The sequence below is a fragment of the Eupeodes corollae genome, chromosome 3, assembly GCF_945859685.1.
Source record: "Eupeodes corollae chromosome 3, idEupCoro1.1, whole genome shotgun sequence".
In the NCBI taxonomy this organism is placed as follows: Eukaryota; Metazoa; Arthropoda; class Insecta; order Diptera; family Syrphidae; genus Eupeodes; species Eupeodes corollae.
In genome coordinates, this window is record NC_079149.1 from 100,307,438 (window position 1) to 100,332,753 (window position 25,316).

General features: G+C 34.0%; 3 protein-coding genes across 3 annotated transcripts in view; 1 reads left to right on the forward strand and 2 right to left on the reverse strand.

Moving 5' to 3' along the window:
• Positions 1–9,811, reverse strand: part of LOC129952449 (zwei Ig domain protein zig-8-like) — a 180,068-nt gene extending 170,257 nt beyond the window's left edge. Inside the window, exon 1 of the mRNA XM_056065032.1 lies at positions 9,361–9,811. Within this exon, the coding sequence (XP_055921007.1) occupies positions 9,361–9,448 (88 nt within the window). The 5' untranslated portion in view covers positions 9,449–9,811. The remainder of the gene's footprint in view (positions 1–9,360) is intronic.
• LOC129952452 (meiotic nuclear division protein 1 homolog) overlaps positions 1–25,316 on the forward strand; it is a 312,005-nt gene that overhangs the window by 123,387 nt on the left and 163,302 nt on the right. The gene's annotated exons all lie outside the window — the stretch shown is intronic.
• LOC129950710 (uncharacterized) lies at positions 11,587–12,771 on the reverse strand. The gene has a single exon (XM_056062631.1). It carries the CDS (start codon positions 12,769–12,771, stop codon positions 11,587–11,589), a length of 1,185 nt encoding a protein of 394 aa, XP_055918606.1.

Sequence of the window (25,316 nt, forward strand, 5' to 3'; positions counted from 1 at the left end):
TGCAGCAACGTTACTTGATGGTGGACGGACTGCGCATTCAGCACTTAAATTACCTTTGAACGTGCATACAAATCCCGAAGCAATGAGTAACATAAAGAAGCATTCAGGCATGGCTGAAGTTTTGAGAAAATGTAAAATTATTATCTGGGATGAATGTACAATGGCCCACAAGCATTCACTTAAAGCTCTCGACAGGTCCCTGAAAGATATCAAATTCAATTGCATGAAGATACACAATATATTCGACTTCCAGAGAATTTTTGCAACATGGTGGCTACCAAAGATGAGTTAATAACAAGTATCTTTCCAGATTTAAGACATAATTATACTAATCATGAATGGCTGCGAGAGCGAGCTATTTTAGCCGAAAAAAATTTAGATGTTGACGCCATCAATTTTAAAATACAACAGTCATTGCCTGGTGATGAAATTACATTTAAACCGATTGACACTGTTGTTGATCCTGACGAAGTTGTCAACTATCCTGTTTAAATGCCCCAAAATTGTGTAATGGCACGCGATTAGTTGTAAAAAATATCATGGGCAACATTGAAGCCACTATTTTGAGTGGAAAATTTCAAGGTGAAGTTGTACTTATACCACGGATCCCAATGATTCCTTCAGATTCTTCTATACCATTCAAACGTTTACAATTTCTGGCATATGCTATGACTGTAAATAAGTCACAATCCAAACAATGACAATTTGTGGCTTAGATTTAGAAAACCCATGTTTTTCTCACGGCCAATTATATGTTGCGTGTTCCAGAGTTGGAAAACCATCGAATTTATTTATTTATACACCTCAGGGTTTAACCAAAAATATAGTACATCCAATGGCATTACGATAAATTAAGTTTTTGTAAATAAAAAAATATATTTTTTAAATAAAATAGTTTGAGTGTAAGCTTTTTTACCTTCAATTAAAACAAGTTGAAGATTTCATTACACATACTCACACGCTATCGATTAGTCTAATTGTAATAAATTTACATGTAATGACGTTAGATATTGTCATAACATTTGAATAATAATTTTTATCAAAATGGTCCAGAATTTTTTAGCTTATTAAAAAAAGTTTGAAATTTTTAAATTAAAGACGTGTAGACAGGACAACGTCTGTCGGGTCCGCTAGTCTATTTATATTTTGTTTATTGTTGTTAATTTATTAATTTATTTACTTTTGTTAATTAATGTATTTATTTGTTATTTATTTATTAATTTTGTATTTATTTGTGAACTTACATGCTTTTTTTCCAAAATTATTAGTTTTGTATTTATGTATTTGATTCTTTTTATACATTTATTTATTTACTCACTTATTTATTATATTATTTATTATTTTTGTGTTTATGTGTTATTTATTATTGATTTAATTATTTATTTATTTTTTTAAGTTATGTAAGTATTCATTTGTTCATTTACTTATTTATTTATTTATTTATTTAAATATTTATTATTAGATATTTATACATTTCTTAATGGTATTGAATTGTGCTCATTGACACTTTATATGTTATTTATCTTTAATTTGTATACTGATTTAGTTTTGTTAAAGTTATAATAGAAATTTCGCACTGTTAGCCTTTCTCTGCACTCCACTCCTTTCCTCTGTTCATATTAATGTATGTATTGATTTATACTCTTTTGTATGCTCTTTAATTAAGGTTTTTAAGTAGCTTTTCCTTCAACCAATACTTTATTTTAATTTTTTTTTTGTTAAAAACTCATTTAAACTTGACAGTAGTAAGGTAGATAATATACCAATCTCTCTAAATTGTGCAATATATATTTAAGATAACGATATAATGTAATAAACTACAATAAAAAAAAAGAATGCATTCTCTAATGGGTTTTTGAATCAAATCAAAGGATTGCATTTATTGATTTCACTTTGTGACCTCAGACTTCAAAATTACGCAATTTCCATTCATTTGTAGCAAAAAGACTGCAATCATTATGTTCTCCATTCATCAATTAATTGAATGCAATCTTTTGAGAATTCATACATTCTTTTACATTCGTTACATAATTTATTTGTATTCCTTCCATTCTTTTGTAAATTTTTCACTTGTTGCTTTGCTATTTCCCTCCATAAAATGTTTGTTCTCTAACCCATTAAACTTTTCGCCCAATTTTATGATACAATTTCAAAGAATCCAATAAAATGAAAAAGAATGCAAATAATGCAAAAAAAGAGGCTGGGTTGCGACCCACACTGATAACTTCCCATCCCGTCTGTCGATTTGTCTTGCTTAAAAGTTTGTCTATATGTACTCGTATCAATTTTTACCAAACTATTTTTTGTAGATTTTACTTTTTATGAAAAAACGGACTGTTGGATTGTTATATAAAAATCATTGAATATTGAAAACAATATTTTCTGTAAAATAAATAAGTTTAAAGCCAATATCTCAAAGTTTTGAAAAGATATTTGAGTCGAAAATCAATTTTTACCAACTTTTATTAATTTTTTTTCGGTTTTTATTTTTTTGTAAAAAAACTGTCAATTCGATTTTTTTCAAAATTTTATCGAATGTTGAAAACAATATTTGTTATAAGATAAAATAATTTTTAAGCCTAAATTTTAAGTTTTTGAAAAGATATTTGAATCGATATTCAATTTTTACCAACTTTGAGTAATGCTTTTTTAAGATTTTTATTTTTTTATAAAAAAAACTGTCACTTCGATTTTTCTCAAAATTTTATCAGATTTCAAAAACATTATTCTCCGTTGCTCAAAATTGTTTTGGAGATGAAATCATATTTAAGTCGTTAAATTTAGGAGGTGACAAATTTTTTTTTTCAGTTTTTTTGATTTATAAAAAAACCGTTAGATAGATTTTTTTCAAAAAATAAATTTCTTTAAGATCACGTTACAGTTTATTATATAAAATTAAATTCAAGTCTCTAACGTTTTTAGTTCGTAAGATATTTAGGGTTAACCAAAATTTTCACCTTTTTTTTAAACTGCTATGGTAAAAAAACCACCCACACAATTTTCTTAAGAGCCCTTTCTGCATCTTTCTGCCTTTATATCTGTATAACAAAATTTATTTCGAGTCGATATCTCTTCTGGTTCTTGAGCTATGGACAACGAACGTACGTACACACGCACGCACAGACATCTTTCTAAAAATCTTTTATTTCGACTCTAGGGACCTTGAAACGTCGAGAAATGTCAAAATTTTCAATTTGACAAATCGGACCCATTACAATAACTTCCTATGGGAAGTTAAAAAAACATAGAATGCATGAATTTTCAAAAGATTGCACTCAATAGATTGCTTTAAAATGAATGGGTTAAAAATATGATCACAATATTTTTGTTACAATTGCATAATTTGAAGTCGAAATTTAATCTCAATATAAAAGTTATTAAAGTTTGCATTCTTTTACAATGCCGTACATAATATCAATTAACTTTAATTTTTGTAATTTAAGTAGTAAACAGGAACATTCATTTTAGACGACTTCTTTTTGTTTTATTATCTTGGCCATTTATAAGTTGTGGGGAAAGCTAACATTTTTTCAGCTCATTATTTAGCTTAATCTTTGTTTTTTTGTAAATGATGAAAAGCAGATAAAGCTTAATAGTCAGACAGGTTTAACTTAATATTCTAGTAAAAGCTATCGCTTAGAAGTTTATCCCTTTTTTCGCTAAGAAGTAGGAATCATCTGAATTAAAAAACGACATCCCAATATTTTTAAGAGTGTTGTCTTACAATTGTTAAAAAATCGTTGTAAGTCCACACGGTTTAAAAAATATGGCATTTTTTTTTTTGACAAATCTGACAAAAATTTGTAAACGTTCAATACTATCTACTCTTTAAATAGGAGCTTAACTAATATTTTCTATTATCCTCATTGTGTTTTGAAGGTTGATATTATGATGATTGATTAATTCAATAATTCAAAACATATTTGGGCTATAGGCACTCTTGATACAATTGAACAAAATTTAAACAAACAGTATTATGTAGATTAAATTAATTCCTTAAACAAACAAATAATCAAACTAATTTATCTGTTAGTCACAAATAATTGCTTAAAGCTCAATTGATATCATTGATTTTGAGATAGACAATTGCTATTAAGATGAGATAAGCGATATGCGATTTTTCCCTAAATTCATTATATTATTATTGAACCAGAAGTTTCTAGGAAGTATAAATTAAAAAATTAAGTTTAAAGGTTAAGAGACAAAAGCAAGCAAATAATCAAAGAAAATAAAGTAAATAAAGAGTATTTTTTTTATTTTTCCTAAATTGTCTGTATTTTCTGTATGGCTATCTTGAGTTCTAATATAAACATTTGTAAATTGTCAAATTTTAATAAATTAGAGATCGATTTCAGCAACGAATGATGAAACCATTTTTCATGAACATATAAGTACTACTCTTGGAATCGGAATTCCAAGTCCTGTAAGTAGCAGTACAATTTTCTATACTATTGTAGAAAATAATGGAATATATATTTTTATTAAAAAGCTCCTAATCTTGTGAGAACCCATATTTTAAGTCTTTTGTTTAAAGACTAACTATGGCGAGACAGATAAAAATATAACCAATTCCTTATTTTTTTTTTCTTTAGAAATATAAGCATGTTTTGCAAGTTATTGTAACTGACTGATTTTTTATATTAAAACTTTGTATATTCCTTGCAGTTTCGAGATCTCTAACGTCTAAACCAATCGTGTTGTCTACGAACGTCTCTTCTGTACTCTGGGAATACTTTATTTCGTCTTCCATATTTCAAGAACGAGTAGAGATATTGATTCCAAGTAAGTTTTGTTTAACAGATTATAAATTCTGGAGAAAAATCTAATCCCTAAAAATCGGTGTATTGAAAAATTAGAATTCAATTGAGTTTAACTCATTAGTAGCAGTAGCAGTAGACCTCTGATTTAACATACTAGCAGATCTCAAATTTAGGGTTCTAGGAAATTAGAATCCTGTTAGGAATAATTTTGACTTCTTTGACCTGATGTTAAGGTTAAATTTTTTAATTAGGTATGTATTTATGAAAGTGGAAAAGTCGTGCTCGAAACAGTTTTCAGGAAAACTATGATTCCTGGCCTTTCAACTTTTTATTGACTTTTCGCACGTTATCCGAGGCAAATAATTCAATTCGACAGTTTATCTAATAAAGTAAAATTTATGATAAAATCATTTACCGGAAAATCAAACCTGTCAAATTTTTTAACATTATTTATTGAAAAAATATCAGAATTTATTTGTAATCTGCATTGGCCTTTTGGTTTTTCAAAAATATTTATGGAAGCCGATTTCCAAGTGGAGTATTAGAGTATTCCTTGGCAGTCTCAGCACTTCATAGTTCTTCGAATTTCTCGTATCCATATATTTCGTTGTTAGATTTCAAAGCGGAATCTACTAAATTGTTTTGAAAATAAGACCACTTCCTGTTAAAACCACTTTCACGGCTTTCGTTGCTTCTTTAACAAGTGCATGTACGTTTAAGTTATACGTTAATAAATAACCAAGATATTTGAATTCGTCAACTACTTCAATAGCGAGAATTCAGCCTGTTATGCGCTCTCAACAAAAAATATTTTTGATTTTGAGCTCTTAATGGGAAGCTCCGAAGTATGTAAATATTGCTGAAGTTTGTTAATTTATAGCTGTAGAGTAAGTGGGTTATTAGACAAGATAACTAAATTGTAGTACCCGTGGCATGATGGTTAGTGCGTTGGACTCTGTCATGCCAGAGGTCTTGGGTTCGATCCCTGCCTGTGTCATCTAAAGTTTTATTCACGGGTAGTTTTCTCCAAGAGTAATTCTTTTCATGAAAAGTTCTTTCTCAATGTAGCCGTTCGGATTTGGCTTAAAACTGTAGGCCCCGTCCATCCCTGCAATTACTAGCACACAGAAATGATTACGAGTTGTAACTGACTAGGCCCTGGTTCTCTACGGACTGTTGCGCCACCTTATTTATTTATTTATAACTAAATTGTCTGCGTAAATGAGGATTTAGACAGTTTCATCACCAATTTCAACATCCCTCTGTGATGTTTGACATCATTATATGCATACAAGGAGAAAAGCAAAGAACTTAAGACACAACCTTGAGGAACTCCGGTTTTACATTTAAAATGTCTTGATTCTTTGGTTAATTTAAGAACAGCTGCACAAGGATCTTCTCGAAGAACTTTATGAATTTTGTTGATAAACCCATTACTAAAAGCTTATATACTAGGGATTTCCAGTTAACCATGTCAAATGTAGCTTTCAAATCAAAGAAAAGCTTGTAAAAAACTATGGATGACTGAAAGAGATATTTGATCAGTAGTCAAAATATTTGCACTAAAATCAGTTAACAACTGATCAAATTAGTTTGGTCTACCAAATTTGTAAGTTGTTAGTATTGACCTTGTGAAATGCCTCTATAGCTTTCGGGTTGATCACGACCACTTCTTTTAAAAATGACCAAAATTTTAGAGCAGCGAAAATTTTAAGGAACTGAACAAACAAAGTATATTTTCAACAACTTGGGTGTTTCGTGCTCATAGAATTCTGCTAAAATACCATCACGACAAGGTTTTTTGAAGTCAAACTAGTTTGTATTTCCATCATTGTAAATAAAGAATCTAATGTTGATATCATTATGTAAGGAGCGATGGAGCGTAGTAAATTTAAAGTTGAGCTCGAAATTGCATTTTGAGAGTAAAAAAAAATAGATTAGGTGGAGCAATAGTTCGTCAAAAACTAGGGCCTAGTGACTTACGACTCTCAACCATTCCTGTGTGCTAGTAATTTTGTCAGAAGAAGAGAATTCAGGTACATGTTCTTTTCATGACAGCACTGTTTCTTTTTTTGTTTGCAAGGAGATATAACATTTTGTCACTAAAGTTATTGGTATTTCTAAAAGAACTCTGTTTTGAAAAACCCAGATTTAAACCCTAAGAAAATTATAGAAGGTGAAGAAATACTGGAGTTGTAAATATTTTTAAAACCAAAACCGACAGCTGTTAGATCGAGTATTGAATTGAATTCAGAACTTTTTCAAGGAAGTGTCAGTTGATATGTTAAATAAAACCGACCTGTCAAAAAATTGCTTACAAATGAAATTAAAAATGTGGTTTGTTTCAAGTAAACTCCAATACAATTTTATTTGACACATCATGACTTAATTTTTTATAAATTGAATTTTTAGTTAGAGATTCTCTTTTATTTAATTCAAATAATCTAATTATTCAAATTGGACTTATGTTAGTAGTTTAAGGTTTTAAGGAGGCAGTTATAGCTATTATTGGTTTTTATCATTGAACATTTTTTATTCGAGATTTAAAATCGATTGCGAGAATCAAGTTTGTAATGTGTGTTGTCAAAATGAAGCTAATCAGTTGTAAGTTTTGTCTACTTAAAAAAAAGAAACTATTCAAGCAAGAACTTTTCCTTCAGTTAGTTTTGTATGAACAGCTGATTGTTTTACTGCAAGCGTTCCATTTACTTCGTATTTAAATCTGTTTTACTTCTAATGGTAAATCCTAACCGCAAATGCTTGATTCCACACAAAAATAATTGCTTCCACTCAAAAACTTTGTGTCCAATTATAGAAAGTTTCAATGAAAGCTATAACCAACCTGTCGAAAAAATTCTTATTAAATAGTTCCTAATGATCGTATATTACGCCAATACCATTATTATATAAAAACAAAATTTGAAGAAAATTTGTCAATAAGGGGTAAGAGTATTGGATGCCTCATTATATTTAAAAATCAGAACAAAATGTTGATAAAGATAAATATGCGATCAAAACCTCTTTAAAATCCTGATTTGTAAAGCTCCAAAATTTATTACTTTAATATTACTACGTTGGGTTCTAAAATTTCAGAAAGCTTTTTATGAGATCTAATGTCTGCAAATGCGCGAAAAAAGCTTATTTAAAAAGACCACGTTAAGGCTGTTGCTCATGCACCTGAAGCTTTTGTTTGTTAGGTTAAAATTCCTGATTTCACAATACCCTTTAAATTGAAATTTACAGAACATTCTTTTTTTTAATATAAATACCAAAAGTAAAATATTGTTCGTTCAAAACATAAAAAAATCCTAAATCTAATTTTATCACTGGAAAAAAATAAATGTAAGAAATTCGCCTACAATTCTCATAAAAATCAATATAAAACCATAAAACCCCTTTTTTCAATCTTGATGAAACAAAAAGTAAATAAATAAAATCCTTTTAAATTTAACTCAATACCAAGAAACAAAAAACATCCTCTATAAAAGCAACTAGTAAAAAACTTCATCATAGCTTTTTTTGATTGAAATTCAATTTGTCAACTTTGCTCGAAATTTTACCCCCTTTTTAATGGTAAAACATAGTCGTTGGCATTGTCCGCTTGCTTTGAAAAAAAAAACTTTTACTCTTTCATACATTTTTAAACTAAATCACGTCAATCACCCTTCCAAGTTTCTTTTTTTTTTGTCTTTTCGTGTACCATTTGGTCAAAAATGAAAAAAATACAACCTTTAATATAGAGTTTCCAAGTATCATTCAAAACTCCTTCAAACAAAAAAAAAAATGAAAAATCTAAATAACCCCCATGGACAGGGGTATACTAACTGAAAACTTTTATTTTGTAGTTCAACTCTTTTGCCTAAAAGGATACCCCCTACATATACACCAACAAGAGGGAGGATAAACAAGATTTGAACCCTTTTTTTTCAAAACTTTACTACGCCATTTGGACATTAACTTTTCTGCTCATAATCATAACTTAACAGACCAGAAGAATGTTTTGTAGAGAAGGAAACAAAAATGATGAGGAGAGAAAAAAAAGGAAAGAACAAATTTAACAATATAATAAATGTTAATGAAGAAAAGCTGAAGAGCGGTTGTACGAGTTTTATATGCGAAAAGACTGCTCACTCGCAATTCACAAATATACCTAAAAGTTTTCACGAACCATTCGGTGAAGTTTTAGGAAATTAGCCTGGGTGCAGCTCTGGGTACTCTCAACCGGACTTAATAGCACTTAGAAAAAGTGCTGCTGTTCTTGATTTATTCATCAACATCAAAAAAATAGAAAACTTTAGTTAAGTATACGCCACGTCGTCGCGCCGCCGTTAAGATTCTTGAAGCTAAAACTCATCATCTTAAAGCAATTACCCAGGCTGCTTGAAATAATTTAGCCATTCAAAACACAGTTTTTCTTTCACATATATCATCATATTAATAGTCTTCTAGACCAATTATGACTTTCCCAGAAAATTTTCCCATCATCACTCCATTTTAATGCACGTATTTTTCTCTGTTGGAATTTTTGATTTATTTCAAAAATAATAATACTCAGAACGAACAAAAAGAAAAATCTGTTGAAAACACATTCAAAACATACCAAAAATATTGGACAAAATGAGAAGAAGCAAAAGCAGTGAGGTGAATCCATTTGAAACACTCGAGCCCGTCAAGTGTTTCACTGGCATCCAGCAGATGATATTTAATCCAAAGTGTATCCAGGCACAATATCAGCACATTTTTATTTAACTTCTTTTTTTTTAATTCTCAAAAATTTCTCAATGAAAATATTGAGAAACATTCAAAAACGAATTCAAATCAAATTCCACTTGAGTCGAAGTTTTGAAACACATTCACATAGCATTTGGTCAAAACCGAATCGCGTCAAATTAAACATATGGGAAATGGTATCAGAGTGACTTTTTCTTTATTTCTTTTTGAAATTTCAATACTGGTAGCAATTAAATTTACGTGATATTTTCAATAAAATGGTTATTGTGGCTTTAAGCACTTTTGTTTTTTTGAACATCCGAACCCGACACAACGCTAGAACGACGATGACGAAGAACTGATTAAAGGATTTTTTTTTCTTCTAAAAATGTCCTTCTGCAAAGTACTTACGATGAAAGCTTTTCTTTGTAAGGAAGCTTATGGTTTATTCCGAAAAAAAAAGCTTTTTTCAAAGTGTTTTTTATTTGGTTTATTAAGAAAGGGGATGAAACTGTTCCTAGTTCTCCTTGGCAAGGAACATAAGCACAGGGGAAGGAATTTTGTACGTCAAAGGGATGTTAAAAGTCTGTAGAGAATTTTTAGCCTATAAAAACAAAAGCTCAGTTTTTAATAACCATGCAACAGGTATCAACTTTGGTATTGGATTAAATCCCAGTTCTATTTTGTGAAGGTTATAAAGATGAAATGATGAGGATTTCAAAAAAAAATATTTTAGATATAAATAAGTAAAGATGATTCTTCTTTCGATAATCAAAAAAACTTCATTGAGCGCTTCTAATTTGATGTAATGTGGGGTCTTCAAATAAGACGTTTATTAACTTCCCCAAGGAAGTTATTGTAATCGGTCCGTTTGTCTAATTAAAGATTATGACATTTCTCTACGTTGAAAGGCCCCTAGATTCAAAATAAAATATTTTTGGAGAGATATCTGTGAGTGCGTTGGGCACCTTCCCAAAAAGTGAATGACGTCTTCTCTTTCTCTCATGTTGCAAATGCTGCATTCTAATGGTAGATCAGGTCTGTGAGGCATGAAGTTCAGATTGATAAGCTCGCTGCTAAGTCTGACCATTGTAGCGATAACATTAACCTTAATAGAGTCACGAAAATAGTTTTTCTCTGCCAAATTGTGATTTAATCTACTGTAAACTGTTCTGTAGATGGAACTGGAGGCTTTAGCTATATATTCAGCTCTACATTTCTCATCCACCTTCGAGATTACATTGTAGAAGAGAGTCTTGCAACTACCAATGTTTTCCAGGTTTAAATCAAAGCTTAAACTGCATTCTTCAGCTAGTTTTGACCACTCTCTATACCAGCTGTTTCGTTCGTGTATGGCACTGATAGCTACCTTCTTGACTAATCTGGATTCTGATAAATTGAATATGTACTGAAGAAAATCGGCTTGCAACTTCAAGGTCTTTATGTGTAAAGGTGATAGTAATGTTTCGAACATTACCACGTAATTTGGTGTGTTGACTGGTAAGCTAAATATCCTTTTAATATAGTGTGTCAAGAGTTTTTCCACCGTTTGAAATCTCATACATCCCCAAACTTGTGCGCCATGTAAAAGTATGCTCTTCGATACAGCTTCAAATACCTTGTGCTTACTGCTATGCGCAATGTTTCTGCTATGAAGCATCTTTTCCATGATATGTTAATGGCTGTTTTCGCCTTTTCTAACTTCACAGTTAAATGCTTCTGCATGCTTAAACTTCTCGTAAAAATTACCCCTAGGTATTTGTATTCGGTTACACACTCTAAGGCTTCTCCGTTAAATGACCATTTCTCGTTAGAAGCATTTCTTCCACCACCGTTTTTAAATATCATCACTTTAGACTTTTGGGTATTAACGATTAAGTTCCATAAGCAACAGTAATTATATGACCTGTTTATCATGAGCTGTAACGCTTCCGGCGAATACGCAAGCATGACAATATCATCTGCAAATAATAAGGCCTTCATATGTGTTCCTGTGAAATCCACGCCACCAGGAAGATAATCAATCAGGTCATTTATAAAAAGTGAGAACAAAGTGGGGCTCAATGTGCAGCCTTGCCTTACTCCGGATGAGGTCACAAACCAATCTGACAACAACTTAAAAGTCGATAAAAAATACATATAATTTCTTTTTTTGAGCGATAAAGCTTTCTGCAAGACTTCGGAGTACAAAAATATTGTCCATTGTAGAGTAGCCTGCTCTAAAACCTGCTTGAAACTCTTTCAGTATGTTCTGAGACTTAATCCACTTGTTGAGCCTTTTCTGCATCATCGTTGTAAGAATTTTATATGTTGCATTCAAGAAGGAAATGCCCCGATAGTTTGAAGCATCCGCGTGTGATCCTTTCTTATGTATTGGGAATATAACAGCTTCTTGAAATTCATTCACTACCAAATTCCCCTCTATGACTTTATTGAACATCGTAAGAAGTCGATCATTAAGTGCAGAAGTGCCATATTTGTAAAATTCGGCTGGGATACCGTTTGCGCCTGCTGCTTTTCCATCTTTCAGAGTACATAACGCTTGCTCCAATTCTTGTGCAGTAAACTGCGAGTCCAATATTTCATTGGTTATACCAGGTGTTGCATATTGCCAGATAGATGGCATCATTTCTGGGTTGAGGAGTTTCCGAAAGTGTTCGGCTAGCATATTTGCACACAGATTTTTGTGTATTGACGGTTTTTTACCATTTAGCTCCCATGCAAGTTTCCAAAACTTTGATGAATTCTTACAGGAGGCCAACCTGGCCGCTTGTCGTTCCTCATACTCTCGCTTTTTGCTTTTGCACAGTTTTTTATATGTCGCATTAGCTTCGATGTATATGTTTCTAAATTGACCTTGAGGTGAGTTTCTGAAATTCCTGAGCCATGCGAATGAAATTCTGCGTGCCTTCTGGCATTCTTCGTCAAACCAAGGCTCTACCCTTATTTTGTTTCGTGTAGTACTAATCTGCTGCTTTGGATAAGATGCCTTGATGCCTAGCAAGCGAAAGTCCGTATTTTGGCGGTTGTGTAGATTCGTGTCCAAACGTTGTCTGTATAATGAGGCTTTTGAGAGTTTCCAGTTGAGTCTAGGAAGTAATTGGTCGATGTTATTTACTACAGTTGAATGTCCAGTCATCCGTAAGGTAACGACTATCGGCAGATGGTCTGAGTATGGAAGTTCTCGCACCTCGAAATCAGTCACAAAGGGTTCCCAATCTTCGCCTATCATTGAATAATCAATAGTTGATGAACCTTGACCACCAACAAAAGTAAAATCACCAGAAACGTCACTGGGCATTGTTCCATTTAGAATTCTCAATCCAAACGAGTCACACAGTTCAATTATTCGTTTTCTACACACACTACATATTTAGTCTGCCTATTAATTCCTTTTGCTTCGTTAATTGTTCCTGCAACTTGACCGATTCTCCCGTCCATATCCCCAATCAGCATTATTTTCGATGAACTAATCGTATTAAATATCTCGCCGAGATTATCAAAGTCCTCATCCCAGTTATTGCAATTCAAGTACAGGGGGAGTATCAAAAGGGTTTTGTTGTTGATTTGCAATTTAACGTACGTTAGGTGATTTTGATTGAGAAACTCTTTTTTGTAACCAAAGTAACATCCTCCACTTGTTCTTCCTCTTGTTTGACTTCGTATTGCCGGGATCCACATAAACTTATAATCTATTAATTTATTATCTATACATACTTGTGTAATTGTTCTCTGTTACAAAAGTTTCAAATAAAAATATTATGTCAAAAGTGTTAACAAATTTATAAAAATCACTAAATACCGCTTTATTGGTCAAACCTGACACATTATAAGATAATTGACAGTGTTTTTTTACGAAACATACAAATTAAAAAAAAAATTAATAAAAATTGGTAAAAATTGGTTTTCAACTTTAAATCTGGTTAAGAAAAATATATTTTGAAATCAAAATGTTTCAACAAATGCAAAATTTGTTGGTAATATTCAAATTTTTAACAATAATTCAAGCGACAACCTTTTTAAGAAAACACGGAAACTTACAAACTTTTAAGCAAAACAAATTGACAGACGGGATGGGAAGTCTTGTTTAATTTGTATTAATATTATAAAGCTGAAGAGTTTGTTTGTTTGCTTGTCTGTTTGAACACGCTTATCTCTGGAACTGCTTGTGCGATTTGAAAAATTGTAAGTATTATATAGCCCCAGATTTCCCAAAGTGTGCTTCGCGAAAAATATCCAAGTGATCCGCAAAAATATTTGAAAAATTATAAAAATTCCAAGACAAACTAGTTACCAGTTTATTTTGGGCCTCTGATCTTGTAATTTTGATTGCAGCAGTCAAATTTGAAATTCATATTTTAACAAAAAAAATCAGCATAGGTAACTAGAAAAACATTTCAAATATACTTTTAGTTGTAAGGAACTCTTTTGCATCCAGTTTAAACGGTAAGGACACATTCATGACAAATTCTTACAAATTTACATACAATACCACGAAGACTAGTGAAAGTGACGATTGAAATAGAAACAGTTATTGATCAATTCGTGTAAACTTTTAAACATAGTACGTTGAAATAAATTTGGAGTTGCTTTTAGTGCGTGAGTTTTACTTCATTTTGTTTTTGATTTTTGAAAAAAGCAAGTGAATCCTTCGCAAAAGCACCCAAAGCTGCCGAAGAATCACCAACTGACGGGTGTGTCCACACAAAATTATAATTTACGTAAAATAGTAATCCACGGTTAATAAATTCAGCTTTTTAAGCCATTTATTCACAAATTTATTCCAATGATTTTAATTGTTTGTTCAATTTGGGTTTTTCATATATTTACTTATTTAAGTGCGAGGGAAAATCACGCAATAGAGACAGCGGGATCAGAGATTTCTGAAGGTTTTGAGTTTGCTAAAGAAAAAAAAAACCATTTAAAAGGAAATACCACGATTTATATTTTAGTTTTGGATTTGCTGAGACAAGTGACAACAAACCTCAATGTGTAATTGGTGAAGCCCATATCATTGCTGAAAACTTAATAAAGCCATGTGTTAAAAACCTTGTTGAATGTTTGTTCGGTGAAAAGGCAAAAAATTAGTTGACACCGTTCCTTTGTGAAATAATACAATATCAAGACGAATCGGAGACTTAGCGGAAAATGTGAAAGAAACTTTACTTTTACGAATAAAAGTCACAAAATTTTGCGCTACAAATGGATTAATCAACGGATTTTGCAGGGTTGGCTATTTTAATGGAATTTGTGCGCTACAATATCTACAGTCCTCTCAGAAGGTCTGGCAATTTTTGTATTGTAAATGACATACAGTATGTTAACTGGATGGATTTATGCACGGACGGTGCCAAGGCCATGACTATAAAATGACCGGTGCCGTCGCAAGAATAAAACGAATTGTTAAAGGATGCACTAGTAGCCATTGCGTTCTACACCGCCATGCCTTTGCAATGACAAAAATGTAGTAAAAGAGGTGTTGGACGAAAGCGTGAAAATATTTAACTTTATTAAACCACGGCCAACGAATACAAGGCTTTTAAAGGTATTGTGTGATGACATGGATAGTGTGCATATGTACGTCTTTACTTCTTCAAATGGAAGAAAGGTGGCTTCTTTGAGGAAAAACACTGAGGTGGCTTTTCGAAATGATAGCTGATGTTAGAATCTTCGTCATTGACGACAAGATTGTTTTTGGGGAAATGTTGTGTAATGAGCGTTGGGTATAACGACCTTGCCTAAAATCGCTGCAGTTTGAATGCTTGATTGCTCTGACAACAAATTCTTCGATAAAAGAACTTTTAGCAACAAAGAAGTCTTCATCAGAATTCTGTTTTATGTTGAAAGACGAGTTCTGTTTACTATCCGAGAAAGCTAAAATAATTCTTCTGCCATGTGCAACAACATACATGTTTGAATCAGGGTTCTCTACATATGTTGGAAGCAAAACAAATTTTTTTACGCAAAAAGTGCTCCACGACAAAAAAAAATATTGGGAACCGCTGATATAGCCCATTGATTAAGATCTCAAGGTATATAACTTTACACTTCACGACAAGACTAATAAGAGCAAAGCTCCAAATAAAGAATTTTTCAAAACCAGGGATGTGTTACTCTTTTGAGAGCTTCCACTGCGTGTTCTGCAGAAATGGTTAAAGTTTTGCTGAAATAACGTATGGCAGAGTTGTTAACCTTTAATAGTTGTATCGATATATCCTTTTTATGCTAAGTGTGACAGTAGTTTGCAATTCATTTGAAAGCATTCCACAAACCAATTGCAGACACGTCAATTGTACATTCACTATATACAAATGTAGGTTAAAGCCTTTTTGGATATTAGAAAAATTAGACAACATTTTTGTGGATGATATTGTAGAATTTTAAACAAGCCTGGACCTTAGGTATTTATCAAGGTTTATGTCATAGAGCATAAATAAATCGAATACAATCATTAAGAGCAACATTTTATCGGTACTTACATACAAAGTCTAAATTCGGATCAAAAACAACAAAGGACCCAAAAAGGAATCCTGGCGTATCCCTACATATTCGAAGTAAAATGGCTAAAAATACCAGTCCCGGTTTTTAAACGCTCTACCCTATCAACTGAGAAGTTACACAAACATTGAAAAGAAAACCTAATGAAGTTAAAGTTACTTTAAAGCTAAGAAACAAGAAATTGCGGGACTCAGACTACTACTCAGAAAGCAATCCATGTATGTTGATTCAGGCATTTTAAATTTGATCGTGAGTTAAATTTTACATGGGTAATGTAAGGTGCTAAAGCGTCTTTACTCCGAATGGCAAACTGTGTTTGATTTTTGGGAACTGCAATACTAATAGAACTCTGCTATGAGTCTGGAAATTTGATACTTTATATGCAGAAGTTGAAAATATGGATTAAATAGTTACGGAATATCATCAGAAGTAAACGGATTATATTTTAAAGATCTGACAAAATGACGAACATAAAAGCAACAGAATCGGAATGCATGGCGTTGACAAGGTTGGGTTAGGTTAGGTTATAGTGGCTGTCCGAGATGGAAACGGACACACTTAGGCCAGTTTAATGGCCCATTGTGATACCACATGAATCTTGAGGCTTCCTCCTAAGTTCATGGAACCAGCTTGAGTCCCCTATGAAACGTGAGAGGCTGATTATACCGATATAACTAACATCGTTTAGATCGTTAAAAAAGAATTCTCTTAGGTAATTCTTGCGTTTTCGAGCTAGGGCAGGGCATGTGCAGAGAAGATGAAGAACCGTTTCTTCCTCTTCCTCGTCCATACAGCTTCTGCAAAATTCATTTGAGAATACGTCTAGTCACGTGGCGTATAAGACAGTGTCCGGTTATGACACCTATTATCGAACTTATATGCGACCTGTTTAGAAACAGCAAGCACCTTGATAGCTTTAAATTCAGTGTTGGCCAGATGTTTTTTGTGGTGATGTTGTTCCATCTGGTGTTTGCCTTTTACATAGCGTCTTGCATAAGCAATAGTTTACAATAAGCGATTGGTATAGTAGTATACGAGCCAAAGTGGTAGGATGGGCTGCACTGTACCGTTCCTGGCGAGTTCATCTACCTTACTGTTACCTGGAATTTCGCTATGGCCCGGCAACCAGCAAAGGTGAATATTAAACTGTTTCGCCATCTCCATTAGAGATGATCGACAGTTATGGACTGTTAGAGAGTTTGTAGAGACAGAGTCCACTGATTTGATAGCGGCCTGGCTGTCAGAGAAAATACGGATATCAGATGTTGATATCACGTTTTCTTTGAGCCAAGACAAGACTTCTTTAATCGCCAATAGTTCCGCCTGGAACACGCAACAATGATTGGGAAGGCGGAATGAGAGACTTAATTTCAGTCGTTCAGAGTACACACCTCCACCAACCCCTTCTTTGGTTGACGTTAGTGTTGACAAAGTCAGACTAAAAAATATGAATTCAAAATAAGTGTGTCTTCAAAAATTTAAAATTCCTTAGAACGGTTTTTTTTGATAAAAACATTTCTCAATGTTTATACAAATATTTTTGATACGTTTTGAGCATAAATTTAAAAAATAATTTGACTTTTTTTCAAATATCAATTAATATTTAAAATTTTGTATCACCAAACATTATTTAAAAATTACAAGAGCTTGTTCAGAAAGAAAAAATATTAAAGTATGTAGATTGATTAGTTTTAGCGGAATTTTAAAAATAAGACAAAATGTTTGGAGTAATAAAATCTTAATTTTCGATATATGATACAAAATTTAATTTTGTTTTATTTATTTTGTATTTCAAAATTATTTTTGGTCTTAAAAACAAAAGAAAAAATGTCTAACGCGTACTTGCCTAAGACCTTAATATCCATAGTTTGAACTCAATTGTCTAAATGGCTTAGTCCTTAGGCCTAAATGTACATATGCATTCTCTGTCAAAGCTTCTAACTGCCATCTTTGAACTCTCTCTTTCCCGAGTTGTGTTTCCTCATATATGTAAGGATTCATTTATTTTTCCGATTCATAAACTGGGGAATCAATCTGAAATTAACAATCATAGATTTATTGCTAACTTTTATGCACCCCAACATTTTTTGAAAGCCTAGTTTATGATTCTGTTTATTTCCACTGCAAGCCCTTTTTTCCCCGCTCAACATAGTTCTCTTAAAGAAATATCCACTACGACTAACTTAATTGAATTTATAACCAAAGTTTTCTGAGCCCTCGAAAATGTTGTATACACTGATTACAGCGAGCCCTTTGATAAAATATCCCATAAGATAATTTATCTCATACTAAGAGCCCTAGGCTTTACATCCATATTTTTAAACTGGATAAGCTCCTTCCTTGCCAATAAAACTTATAGAGTCCTCTTTCGTACCTCAGTCTCCAGTTCCATACATGCAACATCTAGAGTCCCACAAGGTAGTCACCTTGGCCCCCTACTCTTCGACTTATCTGCTAACGATGTCTGTGCGGATGATAAGAACATTTTTTAGATTATCTCAAATCCATCTGATTCCTTAATTTTACTAAGTGATCTTAATATCTTAATAAAGAGTATACTACTTCCTTAAAGACGCCACCGTCAACGTAGTCGATGCTATGCTAGTCTTCGACTTTAATATTTCCAAATCCGAACTGAAAGATACCCTTTACTTTTTTTCTTAAGTCTAATAAAACTAAAATTGTTAGTTCTTGTAAAGGGTGTCCCAAAATGTGAATGTCGAAGCAGTGCGTGAGAGTGTTGCTGACAATCCAGGAACCTCAATTCGACGTGGTGGACAAGAATTGCAAATTTCAAGAACCTCTCTACAGCGTATACTCACCAAAGATCTGTGTCTTCATGCTTACAAAATTCAATTAAAACAACAATTGAAGCCTAATGACCATGGACAGAGAAGAGAGTTCGTTGAATGGATTATTGAACATCAACAAATGGACCCTGATTTTTCGAGCAAAATCATCCTAAGCGATGAAGCACATTTTCATCTTGATGGCTTTGTCAATCGCCAAAATTGCCGCATTTGGGGTTCGGAGAACCCACATGTGATTGTCGAAAAACAAATGCATCCACAACGCGTGACTGTATGGTGTGGATTTTGGGCTGGAGGCATAATTGGGCCATATTTTTTGAAAATGATGCTGGTCAAGCAGTGACTGTTACTGGTGCTCGATATCTCGACATGATTACACAGTTCTTTCTGCCAAAATTGGATGATATTGATGTGTCCAATATGGGGTTTCAACAGGAGGGTGCCACATGTCATTAGCCCGTGAAACAATTTAATTACTGCATGATCTGTGATCAAAATTGGCCTCCTCGATCGTGTGATTTAACACCATTAGACTTCTTTTTATGGGGTTATTTTAAATCAAAAATCTATGTCAACAAGCCCACAACCACCCGTGCATTAAAGGAGGAGATTCAACGCTGCATCAACGAAATTCAGCCACATTTATGCAGAATGGTCATGGAAAATTTCAACAAAAGAGTGCGCATGTGCTTGCAAAGCCGTGGAGGCCATTTGTCCGATGTGTTATTCCATACATAACCCTATCCTATGTAATTTACGAGTCAATAAAAATATAACTATCAAAAGACTAAAAACGGCGTTTTCTATTTAATTCAAATCTTGCGTTAATTTTGGGACACCCTTTAGAAGCTAAAAAAAAATTCGTAAGTTAGTTTTAAGTTAATTGAAGTTAAGCTTGTTAAGCTGAATAAATAAATAAAAAACTGATCAAAATGAACAAGTTTAAACTATATGTTTTTAGGTTCAAGTCTCAAAACTCACAGTTTCAATCGAATTTCATATTTTATCAACTAACTCAATTAAAGAAAATCGACAGATCAGAGATGAAAAAACGCAGAGAAATTGTGTAAAGGTTTATTCATTAAATATTATGTGCAAAAAAGGCTCTTCCAAGAGCTATCACTTTATTTCTAAGAAAAAATTAGTTAAATAAATAGTCGGAATTTGAACACTAATAAGCCACTTTTAAGCATTTGTTCGTGAGATACCGGCCGAAATGTTGGAACGAGGATGCCAAAATTGAACTAAGCTGATGGACTTTCCTATAGCTTTTAAAAAATCACCCTTTAGAAAGTTGACATTCGTGTAAACTTAGGTGGGGAATTACAATTGTACGTCTTAAAGACTTCAAAAATAGTTCCCTCAGTTAAAAGTGTTGCGAATAGTTTTAGGAAGTGAAAATAGAATTAATATAGTTTCATTAAGGGATTTCACCACAGCTCACTTTTGAGTTACATATCCCTTTTTTTAATCTAGTCATGAGTTTTACAAATTATTAAAAAGCTTTGGTACACATTTAAGCTCATTAATTACTACACATAAAAGATTATAAAACATTTTTAATACAATTTATAGATGCATTTGATATTAAGTAAATATTAAAAATTTAACCTATAACTTTTAACTATAATATTAACTCCAAAATCGTTTTAATGGGTAAATAAAGGGTGATTTTTTTGAGGTTAGGATTTTCATGCATTAGTATTTGCAAGATCACGCAGGATTTCAGACATGGATAGACTTACTAACGAGCAACGCTTGCAAATCATTGAATTTTATTACCAAAATCAGTGTTCGGTTCGAAATGTGTTTCGCGCTTTGCGCCCGATTTATGGTCTACATAATCGACCAAGTGAGCAAACAATTAATGCGATTGTGACCAAGTTTCGCACTCAGTTCACTTTATTGGACATTAAACCAACCACACGAATTCGTACAGTGCGTACAAAAGAGAATATTGCGTCTGTTTCTGAGAGTGTTGCTGAAGACCGTGAAATGTCGATTCGTCGCTGTTCGCAGCAATTGGGTTTGTGTTATTCGACCACATGGAAGATTTTACGCAAAGATCTTGGTGTAAAACCGTATAAAATACAGCTCGTGCAAGAACTGAAGCCGAACGATCTGCCACAACGTCGAATTTTCAGTGAATGGGCCCTAGAAAAGTTGGCAGAAAATCCGCTTTTTTATCGACAAATTTTGTTCAGCGATGAGGCTCATTTCTGGTTGAATGGCTACGTAAATAAGCAAAATTGCCGCATTTGGAGTGAAGAGCAACCAGAAGCCGTTCAAGAACTGCCCATGCATCCCGAAAAATGCACTGTTTGGTGTGGTTTGTACGCTGGTGGAATCATTGGACCGTATTTTTTCAAAGATGCTGTTGGACGCAACGTTACGGTGAATGGCGATCGCTATCGTTCAATGCTAACAAACTTTTTGTTGCCAAAAATGGAAGAACTGAACTTGGTTGACATGTGGTTTCAACAAGATGGCGCTACATGCCACACAGCTCGCGATTCTATGGCCATTTTGAGGGAAAACTTCGGAGAACAATTCATCTCAAGGAATGGACCGGTAAGTTGGCCACCAAGATCATGCGATTTGAAGCCTTTAGACTATTTTTTGTGGGACTACGTCAAGTCTAAAGTCTGCACAAATAAGCCAGCAACTATTCCAGCTTTGGAAGACAACATTTCCGAAGAAATTCGGGCTATTCCGGCCGAAATGCTCGAAAAAGTTACCCAAAATTGGACTTTCCGAATGGACCACCTAAGACGCAGCCGCGGTCAACATTTAAATGAAATTATCTTAATAAAGTAAATGTCATGAACCAATCTAACGTATCAAATAAAGAATTGATGAGATTTTGCAAATTTTATGCGTTTTTTTTTTTTTAAAAGTTCTCAAGCTCTTAAAAAATCACCGTTTACTTTCGTCTTATGCATATCACCCAATTATTATTTTATCACATATGTTTTCAAAGATAGAATTAAGCAGGTCTGTAATATTTTGTTCACTTATGTGAAGGTATCTATGTTTCGATATTGCAACCGATGATGTTGGCCCAAAAATCAAAATATATTGCTTACTCAATATTTGTTTGGATGAATATGAAAGCAAATTTATTACAATATTGAATTCAATCTTTGCTTTGTAATCAAAATTTTGAGTAACCTTTTCCTGTTTTTTCAATATCAATATCTGCAATGTTAAATAACCAATTACGTAAAATATAAACATCAACAATACATAAATCTTCCGTAAATATGCATGGGTTGTCAATTTAGATAACATGAGGTATATTTTACATGTAAAGTCTGTGAAAAGAAGCCTTGTTTTAAAATGCTTTAATTTAAATCCATTCATAGAAAGTCCTTTTATCAGAGACGTAGCTAAAGGTTTTCTGAAAATTTTGATAGAAATAAATAATCCATCTAAATATTCTTGCTCATGAGATTTTTTAAATATTCGATTAATCAAATTTCAATTCATTATCTTGCAACTTCAAAAAAATTTGATTGGTAAAGATAGAAAATAATGAGAAACAACATTCAAGAAACTCATATACGGATAAAATGTATGTTCACACATCTCCAATCCTTAACTATATGCTCACGAATAGAATTAAGCTGGTGATGTTTTTGCCATGTATACAGGGTGGGACATTTTTTTAAAATCCATTTGTTATTTTGACACTGACAGCTCAAAATTTTGACCAACGAGTTGTTAACACTTAAAATGGCTGAAATATTGAAAACGTATTTTCTATGAGAATAGCGTTCTATAACCCACAGGGTCGGATCGGTACGGAAAATTATTCTGTGTTTCCATTCAGTGAATTTTATTCTCAATTCTATCTGTATTGGTTTTAGATATTTTTTTTGATTTTGTAATGACTGGACAATTCAGGGTAGATTACTGTAATATTCGTGTGCTAAGGGCGAATTTTTTGTTGACATGCCTTCATACTGTTTCATACAGGCCAGCTCTGTTGGCATTAAGCGAAACCCAGCAGGTGAGGATTCCAATCCTGCTGAATTTTGTATTCATCTGTATAGTTTGGTGCTTTTATTCTTTTCCCACCATGTCCTCACTTTATATGCTGTTGCTTATCAGCTCTTACCACAATATAGTCTTTGCGCCAATTCTCCGTAAATGAAAACGAGCCAACCCGAATGTCGGACTTGACTTGTATCTTACATCTTGCCCTGTACAGTACACTGTTAATGTTCTATCTCCTCTAGCCACAGTTTAATTCTCCTGGGAATGAGAACTGTTATCCTGAACAGAGTCAGACCTAAGCAAAAACCATGGTTTGATGCGAGCTGCTTAGTTGTTATAAGGGCCAAAGAAGAAAGTTTCCGTTGATATAAAGCCAACCCGACTGAAGAAAACCGAAAAAACAAGCCAGGAAGACCTGCAACGCCCATATTCGACGGAAAAAAATTTTGGCTTTACCAAATTATATAACGGCGACGACGAACCGAATTCCGCTGTAAGGGAGATAGAACCACTCAACCTCGGCGACGCAGATCAACTATTCCGCCTACCCGACCTTGACGAAGTGAAGATAGCTATATCTAAACTTAAGTCAAACAAAGCTGCTGGAGCTGACGGCATCACCGCCGAACTATTCAAAGCAGCAGGCGATGACTTGGTACGGAGCATGCACCAACTCATCTGCAAAATATGGTCGGAAGAAAGCATGCCCGATGAGTGGAATCTCAGCTTAGTGTGCCCGATACATAAGAAATTAGACCCTCTAAACTGCGCCAACTACAGAGGCATCAGTCTCCTTAACATTGCGTATAAGATCCTCTCTGCCGTATTATGTGAACGTCTGAAGCCATTCATCAACAACCTGATTGGCCCTTATCAGTGTGGCTTCAACCAGGAAAGTCCACTATTGACCAAATATTCACACTACCAGGAGCTTCAAATCGATACCCATCATCTCTTTATCGATTTTAAAGCCGCGTATGACAGCATCTATAGGGAAGAGCTCTACCGAGCAATGTCTAGTTTTGGCATCCCTGTCAAACTTATCCGTTTGTGCTGAATGACGATGGAGAATGCACGCTGCTCTATCAAGGTCGGAAAAGATCTTACCGATGCATTTGTTTGATGTCAAAAAAGGTTTAAGACAAGGCGATGCACTGTCATGCGACTTCTTCAACATCGTTCTGGAAAGAATTGTGCAAAACTCAACCGTCAACACTAGAGGCACAATCTTCCAAAGATCCAGCCAATTACTCGGATACGCAGATGATATTGACGTAATTGGAAGATCAAAGCGTGATGTCAGTGGAGCGTTTTTGAGCATTGCGACGGAAGCGAAGAAGATGGGTTTAGCGGTCAATGAGGGCAAGACCAAGTATATGCTGTCATCAAAAAAGGACACTGAACGACGACGTATTGGACAAAACGTCACCATGGACAGCTATAACTTTGAGGTAGTTAAGGACTTTGTCTACCTAGGCACCGCTATTAATGCAGACAACGACACCAGCGCTGAAATCAAACGAAAAGTCCTCTCTCGAGCATGTAAAATCACCATCTATAAGACACTCATCATCCCGGTTCTCATTTATGGCTCTGAGGCCTGAACCCTGTCAAAGAAAGATGAGAGTGTCTTAGGATGCTTCGAGAGAAAAATTCTTCGGGTGATTTTTGGTCCCGTACGCATAGATGGAGAATGGAGGAGAAGATATAACGACGAACTGTACGGGCTGTACAACGACACCGACCTAGTTAGCAGAATTAAAGTCCAACGGCTTAGATGGCTAGGTCATGTAGAGCGAATGGACATCAACGCTCCAGCCCGGAAGGTCTTCGAATCCAATCCCGAGGGACGGCGCAGTAGAGGAAGCGACTCAGGTGGCACACCCAATTGGGAGAGGACCTCAACCAACTTGGCGTTCGAAACTGGAGACAGCTAGCTAGAGACCAAGCTGGCTGGAGACGCTTGTTAGTTGAGGCCCAGGTCCGCCCGGACTGTAGCGCCACCTTAAGTAAGTAAGTAAGTTGACCAAAAATTACGGCAAAAAAATACTGCAAATTCCCAAAGGCAGTAAGAACTGTTGGTCATTTGTAAAAAACATGAGGAATTCTTTTTCGGTTCCCACGCTCGTTGTTAATGATACTCATTTTCTTAGCTCTTTAGAGAAAGCTTAAATCTTTGCTAGCAGTTCGCCGCCAATTCTACGCTGCCAGTGAGCATTACGACTCCACCTGTACTTGAGCGAATAAGTGATGCTATGGGACCAATCTTTTTTCGCACTCGTACTGTGGCAAGATTCCTTAGAGATCTAACCCCACAAAAATTCGGTGGTCCGGATGGTATGCCCGACATTGTTCTGAAAAGGTGTTCTTCAACGCTGGTAAAACCACTCCGAAAGGTTTTTCATCCGTCCTACTTCTCAGGGCTCGTTCCGAGCGGATGGAAAACTGCATTTTTCCAGTCCATTCCCCAAAAAGGCGAATCTTCCTCACCTTCTAATTACCCACCGATTTTACTAACGTCCCTTCTTTCCAAGGTCAT